General features: G+C 37.9%; 2 protein-coding genes across 2 annotated transcripts in view; both read right to left on the bottom strand.

Moving 5' to 3' along the window:
- The window catches only part of egf (epidermal growth factor), a 17,801-nt gene extending 10,656 nt beyond the window's left edge, over positions 1 to 7,145 (bottom strand). The window contains exons 1-8 of the mRNA XM_060884705.1: positions 6,974 to 7,145; positions 5,154 to 5,353; positions 4,633 to 4,814; positions 2,213 to 2,443; positions 1,413 to 1,612; positions 801 to 902; positions 310 to 432; positions 20 to 142 (exon numbers count right to left, since the gene is read on the bottom strand). Coding sequence (XP_060740688.1) covers positions 20 to 142; positions 310 to 432; positions 801 to 902; positions 1,413 to 1,612; positions 2,213 to 2,443; positions 4,633 to 4,814; positions 5,154 to 5,353; positions 6,974 to 7,145 — 1,333 coding nt within the window. The remainder of the gene's footprint in view (positions 1 to 19; positions 143 to 309; positions 433 to 800; positions 903 to 1,412; positions 1,613 to 2,212; positions 2,444 to 4,632; positions 4,815 to 5,153; positions 5,354 to 6,973) is intronic.
- Positions 7,146 to 8,198: 1,053 nt separating this feature from the next.
- The window catches only part of lrit3a (info leucine-rich repeat, immunoglobulin-like and transmembrane domains 3a), a 4,586-nt gene continuing 2,784 nt past the window's right edge, over positions 8,199 to 10,000 (bottom strand). The window contains exons 3-4 of the mRNA XM_060885443.1: positions 9,975 to 10,000; positions 8,199 to 9,440 (exon numbers count right to left, since the gene is read on the bottom strand). The exon at positions 9,975 to 10,000 is cut by the window's right edge and continues 280 nt beyond it. Of these exons, the coding sequence (XP_060741426.1) occupies positions 8,422 to 9,440; positions 9,975 to 10,000 (1,045 nt within the window). The 3' untranslated portion in view covers positions 8,199 to 8,421. The remainder of the gene's footprint in view (positions 9,441 to 9,974) is intronic.

Raw genomic sequence — 10,000 nt, 5'->3', positions numbered from 1 at the left:
CAAACACACGCACACGCACCTGTGCAGGAACGTCCATCAGGCTCTAGAGAGGATCCAACTGGACACACACACATGTCGCCCTCTAGTGTGTGTGTGCAGGCATGTTCACACAGTGTATCATTCTCCACACATGGCTTCATTTCTAAGACACACACACACACAAACACACACAGTATATAATATGATATAGGAGACCACAACAATTTAAAAACCTTTGTGTATTGTGTGTGTGTGTTTGTGTGCATGTGTGCGTGTGTGTGTGTGTGTGTGTGTGTGTGTGTGTGTGTGTGTGTGTTATATCATTCTCACCTCTGCAGGTTTTGTGGTCAGGCAGAAGAACGTATCCTTCAGGACAAGTGCAGAAATAAGAACCTGGAACGTTCTCACACCCCAGAGAGCAGCCGTGATTCCACAGAGCACACTCGTTTACATCTGAAACACATCACACAAATATAACTATAATAATGTAAATATATAACTAAAATATATAACTATAATAATGTAAATATATAACTAAAATATATAACTATAATAATGATCTAAAAATTAAATCTTAATAAATCAGTAATAAAAGGATAAAAATAAAGGAGTGAACACAAAATTAAATAATGCATACAGTCTGTTTACTAAAATAACTAAAAATACAATTAAACATTTATTATTATTATTATTATTATTATTATTATTATTATTATTATTATTATTATTATTATTATTATTATTGGGCCCCAAATAATATAATTTGTAATAATAATAATGAATTGTGGAATAAATTTTTTTATAGACTTTTTATATTCTACCTTCACAGTAGTTGCCGTGTTTGCTGAGCTTGAAGCCGAGTTTGCACTTACAGTGACCATTAGAGCTGGAACATACATTCACACACTTATCTGTCTCACACTCTACACGCACACGCACACACACACACACACACACACACACAGCACATGACTTTTTAATACAAATCAGACTTTTAGAAACGCTTTGTTATATACAATCATCTACCAAGTAGTGCAGTGTGTAAATTGTGTGTGTGTGTCTGTATGTGTGTGTGTGTGTGTGTGTGTGTGTGTGGCAGTGTGTAAATGTTTGTGAGTTTTTCTGTTAAAGCAGTTTCATTTTATAGAATATTGTTTATATTATATTATATTATATTATATTATATTATATTATATTATATTATATTATATATATAATATTTTTTAATTATATCAAAAATAGTGTCTTCTGTTACGTTTGAGACTCCTGTTTGAAGTTAATTTTAATTCATTACAGCTCTGAACAGTGGAGACGCTCTGAAGTGAAACGTGACCCAGTGGACACAGAGTAAGTGATGAAAACCCTTCCAGATGTCTGTTAAAGCTGATCCAGGCGATGATGTGAAAATGAAAGTGGGACGTTTTGTTCCTCACCCTTAGTGAATGCAGCACGACTTTCCGGCTGATTCGTCGGATGGATCACTTTAACATCAACAGGAACGTCTGGCATCTTTATGGAGTTCACTTTCTCAGGAGGTTCTCTCATGTTCCTGTTTACTTTCATTACACTTTGTGATGCAGAGTCCGTCAGGTAGACGTAATCCGAAAAAAGTGACATCTTCGGAGTGTTTGTTCTGCTGGAATTTAACACGAGAATGATGAGAACACACGTCAATAAGTCTGAGGATGCGTCCAAGTGAACTCAGGTAGGTAAAAATGTAAGAATGATTTTAGTCAACCGGACAAGACGGACACCAAATTAGCAAATGGCTTATAATTTAGCCAGCTAGCACATATCTGTTAAATCATTTAAAAGAGATCATATAAAGTAATACTGACAAGATGACTCGAACATTTGGTGATGTAAATGCTGCTATGAAATGTTTTAGAATTGCTAAAATGACACTGATTCATGTTTAAGTTATTTATTTATTTAATTAAAATGAGATTCTAAATGTAATAATTGGTTTTATTTGATTAAAATGACCCTTTATCTTATTAAATATATGATATATAATAAATATCATATAATAATATAAAGATTCATATATAAATATAAATGTTATAAACATCTCTCTCAGACACTATACCTGAATAACTAAAATTATGCACTGAATAATTTAAATAAGTTTTATTGCGATAAGAGCGTGAGCAGATCTTGAGACTGAGACTCAGACAGTTTGACCTGAATATGTGATCTGATTAAATGATTAGATGCAGCACTCGAGTCTCACCTTAATCTCTGGTTGACAACGTTAACGGAGTTGCCGTTATAATCACAGGAGCCGAGAGAGCCGAGTTCATTCGATCTGTGCTGAAGAATCCAGAACAGCTTCTTCTTCACCGCATCACAGACCAAACACAACAATCTGTCTGAGGTTTCCAGCACCGTGGTGATCAGACCACCGGTCAGATCTGAGCGCTGAATACTGGATGTCACGCCGGACGACAACCAAAACACATATCTATATAAATCACAAATATTTACTAATTAATAATAATGACAGGAAATTTAGTCGTAAAAGTCCTAAAACTCTCCATCATTCACACAGTTTTCTGTGAGAAATATGGATTACAACACATGGTACTGTCAAATTCATATGAGGATAAATAAATAAATAAATAAATAAATATGAGAAATTTTAAAAGAATGTAAAACCTTAAACATAATCTATTATTTCATTTACAGCAGTATTTAATTATTAATAGTTTTTAATTTCATCATTATTTAATTCATTACACACACATGCACACACACACACATATATATATAGGTGTGTGTGTGTGTGTCTTTGCGTGTGTGTGTGTGTGTGCCCTTGCGTGTGTGTGCATGTGTGTGTGTTCCTTTGCGTGTGTGTGTGTGTGTGTGTGTGTGACTGACGGACAGATTTTACACCTACGTGACAGACGTTTGGAAAAATCTGACTGTCTGAAGCTATCAATATCATGTTAGCATGCTAACAGGGTTCTTAGCCGTATGCTTAGCAAGTGGTTCAGTCATCTTACATCTGTCCATCTGTCCATCTGTCCATCTAAATTAAACAATTAGTACACACGTTGCAGCGAGGTGTCTTTTGTCTGTTTAACTTCTCGATGACTTTTTTTAGTCTCAGTACAACAAACTATCTGTGAAAATAATGTCTAGTTTTTGTCATAGAAAGAGAAAAGGTGTTGTGTAGTGTGCGAATGCAGACGCTAGTGCATAGTGTGCGAATGCAGACGCTAGTGCATAGTGTGCGAATGCAGACGCTAGTGCATAGTGTGCGAATGCAGACGCTACAGGATCAGTGCATTTATTAAAACCTTTTTCTCTCAGATTTTGATTAACATGCTAACTCGTGCTAAACCACAGCTAATGTTTGCATTTTGTATTTCAGTAAAATAAAAATAATGTAATAAAATGTTTAAGTATATTGTAAAATATCTTATTAGTATCAAAACATTCACGAGACCAAAAGAACATCATGTGACACTCAGAAACCAATCACAGAAAGCTAGACAACCTTTGTTTGTTTATCTCATGTTTCCTCGACCGCCATGACGAGTCTTCAGTGTTTTTAACACTGCGATTAACGTCATGTCTCTGATCAGCATCAGACCCTTTCTCAGGTTTCCTTTTTTTGTCTTCTGCCTTCTAGGATTCGTGTTTTTAAGATTTAAACAAACTTTGTGGTATTTGCTCTCACCCTTTTGGCTCTTACTGTTTGACCAGCTATTTGTTCGAACACGTGTGAGTGTGTGCTTTACACTTTTCTACACAAGTTGTGAGATATGAAAGGACCAAACCACTGTGTGTTGTGCGGTTTTAGTAAAATAATCAGTGACAGCGTTGATAGAGGGATCGAGTGGACGGATAGAGTGGACTTTATCACCTGTTTATCAAGTCTTCCTCTCCTCTTTTACTACAAAAGTTAATCAACAAATATTTTTTTTTACCCTTTTAATCATGACATAAAATGTTATCCATTTATTTTTTACATTAAACGTATGTTCCTGTGCTCATTGGAATTATAGCAGCTATAAATATCCATTATATCAGTTTTTTCCTCACCAGTTTGTCATGTTACTCTGAAACCACAAAAGCTTAACGTCCTCTGTTAAAGTTAAAGACACTGGAGACTCCTTCCAAAGTTGTTAAATAAGAACATGTAAGTTTGAATGTGCTGTTATTCTAAGAACATTAACAACACATCCATTACAAAATGAACTACTAAAGAAATTAAATAAACATTTTGTCATGATTCAGCCTGGACTTTTGGCCATGTGCTGTTGTTGTTGTCACGTGTCTGCCCCACCTTCGTCTGCTCCTCCCTGTCACCACACCTGCTCCTCATTGTCATCATTGTCTTAATTGTATTTAAGTTAGCCGCGTTGCTGAATGCAGGGCGGATCATTAGTTGCGTGTAGCCCTCGTCATGTCTAGTCTCTGTTAAATGTCGTCAGTTGTATTGTTTCATTTATCGTCATTTTTGTCTGTCTTCTTTATTTATTAAACCCCCTTCATTTGAAGCTATCCTGCATACGGGTCTGTCTCCTTCCATCCCGGGTGTGACACATTTTTACCTGCTCTACCATCTGAGTTGCTGTTTCAGTAAACGAATCAACAGCGTTCAGTCATGTAAAATAAATAAAGGACTGGATTTGGAGTTTTTACCCTGTGTTTGGATCAATAACCAGGCTGCTGGGCCGAGTCAGGTCTCTCAGGACGGTTCTGATGTTGTGTCCATCTGTATCCGCTCTCCGGATCATCCCGGTTTTCCCGTTGCTCCAGTACACCGAGTTTCCTCTCCAGTCCACAGCCAGGCCTGAGATTCCTTTCCCAAGTGACAGAAGTTTCTAGAAAGATGTGAGAAATTCTCTCAAGAACCCAAGAAAGATAAATAAATACCAAAAGAATTATTAAAGCTACACATTACACAAAAGCTTCTGCGCCTGCATTCATTCATTTATTTCAAATGAATAAAACAAATCTTGGTACTTTTATTTATTTTACCATAAATTGGACATTTTATGATCCAAACAAAGATCGGTTCATCTCAGGAGTTAAAGGATACGTCGTTAATTCTAGGTTTATAAGCAGAGAAGCGTAAACATTCATCTTTTTCTATAATATTCACACAGATTCCTAATGAAATGACGTAGTTCTTTGATATTATTATAAAAATGTAAAATCACCCGAGTGTGTGTCCCGTTTAAGTCGACCTGACTCAGGACGCCTGTGTGTGTGTCCACCCAATATGCTCTTCCTTCTCTGTAGTGGAAGTCCATCAAGATGTCCTTCCCCACACCGGGGACAAAGCGTTTATGACCAACGCCGTCCAGATCGAGCCGGACAATAGAGTTTCTGAGGCCGACGAGCAGAAACGGCTCAGGATCTGTACATTCAGTTACTTCAGTTAATAATGCTGTCAGTTTCTTCCAATAATTTCTTCAATCCAATAAAACATTTATTTATAATTATTGTCTTATAAAGCATGTCTATTGTGTAATAGTATTAAATCTCTATAAATAAAGTACTGTACAGTACAATAAAAATACAGGCTCCACCCTAAATTCATCACAAACTCCTACTACATGTCCCACAGGCTTGTAGTCTCCTCATCATCAGGTCTAAAAGCTTCCTCCTGAATCTCCTCCTAAAGTCTTGGACTTCACCAAAAAATTTAGGAGGAGCTTTATGTTGAGGGACAAAAGAGCCGTCAGTAAACAAAAGGCTTTGTGGTAAATAACTTCGCTGGTTACTTTGGTGATGGAGGTTTTGTGACACTCCTGAAAAAGCATTCACACTGAATTATTGTAGTTGTTAAGTGACACACTGCATCTCGCTGCAATGTGCTGAAGTTCACAACCAGCGCTGATTGCTGAGGAAGAACAGATGGCGTTTCCTGAGCAACCCGTTTGATAACGAACTTTTTCTGGGCTGAACTGAGCGTACGTACTTCAGCGTCGTCCGAGGTAAATGTTTATATATCATTCTTCTTACAAAACGTTATGTGCTCGTTAAATTGTAATAAGACCTCTGTGTATAAAATACACACACGAACAGTTTACTCTTATAGTTTACATTATTACACACCAGCATCAAGTTTCCAAGAACACAGTTCATACTACAAACATGGCTGCCACGGACTACACGTCCCAGCTCGCACACTCCTGACGTCTGATGGTACACGTCATACACATCTGTCTCCAGTCACACCTGCTGTATATAACTGTATGTAAATCTTCATGTTTCAGTGTCTGACTTAGCAAGGATTTAGTTCTTCACTACTGAAATCATTAAATTAATGATTTGTTCCTCGTTTCACACGTTTGGATTTTATCGTGTGAGTTCATGATCTTTATTTAAATGTACACACTTCTCATAATGTTTACATATGACTTGTTGTTCCCCAGCATGGAAGCAGCATGAAGCTAACTGTAATTAGTCATTTTATCGACGTACGTTTTAATAATCTTCCGACATCTTTTGAAATCGATGGTGCGCTTTTCATTGTCACTGTGCCTTCACATAATTGTGTAAAAGGTTTAACAATCTTAAGATGCTATCGCTATTGTCAAAAATGAGCGTTTCCCAGTTGCCTAGCAACAGATTTCACGAATCTTGAAGTACTTTAAAAATCTGTTCCCAAAATTTGGTCTACAAACGTTATTAAAATTGTGTATTCAGCAGTTATTCTTGAAGAATAACAAATTTATATCATGAAAAGTCTAATAAATAATTGTCAGCTCTTACTGCTAGCATCTGACTTTCATTCAGTGTGCATTCTAATTGAATTCTGTTCAGTTTTATTTCTGCAGATGTTATCACACAGCAAATGCTGATTTAGATCCCAGAAGCGACTTCAGTGAGGAAAACTCCCTGAGACGACATCAGGGAGAACCCTTAAGAGGAACCGGACCGGTCGGATGTCTGTTAGCTGACGTTTGACCAAAATCTTGTTCATTTTATTCTGAATGATGAATCAGAAGACTCAGGTGTATATTTTACTCACCCAAACAGCTCCAGTTTCCTGATGTCCAGCATGTTGTGTCTGCACGGCTGTTCTGCACCCACAAAATCAGCTGTAAAATGACCACAAATCTCCCCAAAAACATAATCCTGCTTCGGTGTTTACGCGCTTCTGAGAGCGCTCGTCCCCTCGTCCCCTGGGAACCTCCACACATGTCTCCACACAAGGGTCAGGAGAGTGTGAAAAGGAAAGGGGACACAAGACAAGTCTATAGTGACCTACCAGAGAATTTATTGTTTACATCCCTGAACTGCAGAGAATAGTGTGGAAATACCACAGCATTCAGGACAAAACCTCTTCACACTCCTCAAAACACCATGTGCTCTCTCTCTTCTCTCCACTCGCTCGGCCTCTTGCTCGCTTCAGTCTGTCCTCGAGCTGTTTTGGAAGCAAAGTATGAAATTCCTGACATCCCCGTGGTGAATGTGACACATGCTGAGGTTCGTCTGCGCTCTGTGTTTTGAAATCTAGCTCATGCTCTTTTTCTTCCATAATTTCTGAACCTGCTTTCTGTATGCACAAACTGTCAGTGTGTGTGTGTGTGTGTGTCTGTGTGTGTGTGTGTGTGTGTGTGTGTGTGTGAATGAAATAATACATTTAAAAGTAAAAATATTCCTAATCCTTGCCCCCTGCATTAACTGGTCTAATTATTAAAGTAAAGCAAACTGCAGAATCTCAGGTCACAGGACAAGAGAACTTTTTCAGACCTGGACTGTTTTTTATTGTTGTTGTTCACCCAGTTGTCTGCGTTATTGTGATCCACATCAACATCGCTGATCCTCCTATGGGACAAATACGATGGCATGCACACACACACACACACACACACACACACACACACACACACAATAGCGTCCCTGTGTTCCCACATAAACCAGACAAGATTTGTACATCACATTATGACTTGGTCCTGACGAATTATACAAGAATTTGAGAAAAGTTTGCATTCAATCCATGATAATGTGTTTTTAAAAAAAAAAAAAAAAAAAATCAAAATAATATATTATGATATAATATTAAGAAAAAATATTTAGAACTTTTTTTTACTAAAATTACAAAATGTTAAATATTTCTATTACTGTATAATGATAAATATTTATTTATTTTTATTATTTTTTTTCATGTCTTGTCTCACTACAGAAATTATAAAACATTTACATTACACTATACAACAAATATATATTATATATATTTTTTTTTTGCAATTAATTAAATGCTGAAGAAAATAAAGGTTTTTTTAAAAAGAACCTTCATGGGTTCTTAGAAAAAACAGTTCTTTAAAGGTTCTCTGGATCGGTGCACTTCTACACATCTTACACATTCTACATGATAGTCTATAGAAATCGTCTGGAGGTTAACGACTACACGCGCACAAGAAACAGCAGACCCCAAACCCCTAGTGCTAAAGCATGTGTACTGCTCACACAGAGCTAGCAAAGGTACTCGAATCGTGAATGGTCACTTTTGTAGGTCATTTGTGAGTCTATACTTGAACGTGAGCAAAGGAGCATCCTCTCTGACTCCTGGGTCGGCCGTCGTGTCCAGAGATCGCTCGCCTGCCCATTCAGCGTCCGCTGCTGCATTGCCAGAGACTCAAATTTCACGTAAGTCTCTTTGGAAAGATCATCGTCCAGTTCACTTTTACCGCTGCTGCTCTTTTTCCAGTATAGTGACAAGGTCTTGTAAAGAAGGAGAACAATGAGAGGAAGAACAAAAACACAAGCAATTCCACTGACAGTCAGCAGCCACCTGTTTGGTCCAACATCCGTAAAGGTATCCAGAGTGCTAAAGTTCACACATTGCTCTTTCCCGCTTTTGGGAACCAAGCAGACCGTGTACATCTGGTTGGGAAACAGGTTCTCGAGAAGGAGCTTACCATTTCCAACCTCAGTGTCCACAGTCTCTTTTATCTCCTCTGCATCATATGGAAAGTACACCACTGACAGGGGCAGTTCACCGGGAAAGCCCTCACTCATCCACACAACAACTGCACTGTCTCCTGTTTCCTCAACCACCTCAACGTCTCTGATGAATGAACTACCTTTTTTTCGAGTTTTATCCTTGCTGCCATTTTTGCTTTGCTCCATCTTGGATGTATTTATAGCTGGTGGAGATCTCTGGATGCCTCCACCTGGGTCTAAATTCAACTGGCTAGCTATAGCTTGTAGTGTAGTCAGAGATGGTTTGGATGTGCTGGTACTGGTGGTGGTGGTGGTGGTGGTGGTGGTAAAAAAGGAAATCATGGCCTCTGGAACAGCAGAAAAAGTCCTGATGAAGGGACGAGATGGAGTCGTTAGGTCCATCTCAGCCAAAGATAGTGTGATGGAGGCTTCTGCACTTCCAGCAAGGTTCTTTGCCTTGCAGCGGTAAACGCCACTGTCCTTTAATACAATCTCTTGCAGACTCAGGATAGACCAGCGGACACCTTCACCTGGGGACTCCTGAACATCTGTAGCATGCAAACAGGAATTACAGTTATTGTTAAAAACAAACATCAAGAAGCACCTGATGCTTCTGGATAAAATGATCACCATTTTGTTACTGGTTTTAAAAATGATTGGATGCTAAGGTACTTCAAAGGTAACAGATTTATCTCAAACATTTATAAATCTCATAAAAAAAGTCTTTATAGAAATCAATTACATTAACAAATTCAATTCAATCTTACAGCTCAGAAGATACAAGTAGAAATAAAGCTCAAAATGTGGCCTGTTGGTGGTGCTACTGGGTTTTGAGCAGCAGAAACTCAAACTGGTGTGAAAATTTCTTAGCCATTTTTCTAATCGGCCACTTGCAAGCTTGTCAAATCTGCTACGATATCATCAGCAAATTATTGTTGGATATAATTAAAGATAATATTTTAAAGTCTTTTAAGAAAGTTTTTTAATGTAACAACAGCAAGGATTGCTGAGAATCTGTTGTTCAAATGTTGTAGCGCCCTCTAGTGTGTAACGTGGACTTGTGTGTGGGAGCTGACTGTTACCAGGGTTCCTGAGCACTGATCCATCC

Source organism: Tachysurus vachellii, chromosome 13 (genome assembly GCF_030014155.1).
Source record: "Tachysurus vachellii isolate PV-2020 chromosome 13, HZAU_Pvac_v1, whole genome shotgun sequence".
Taxonomy (NCBI): Eukaryota; Metazoa; Chordata; class Actinopteri; order Siluriformes; family Bagridae; genus Tachysurus; species Tachysurus vachellii.
Note: the sequence above shows the minus strand (reverse complement) of the source record. Positions and strands in the feature narration are given on the sequence as shown.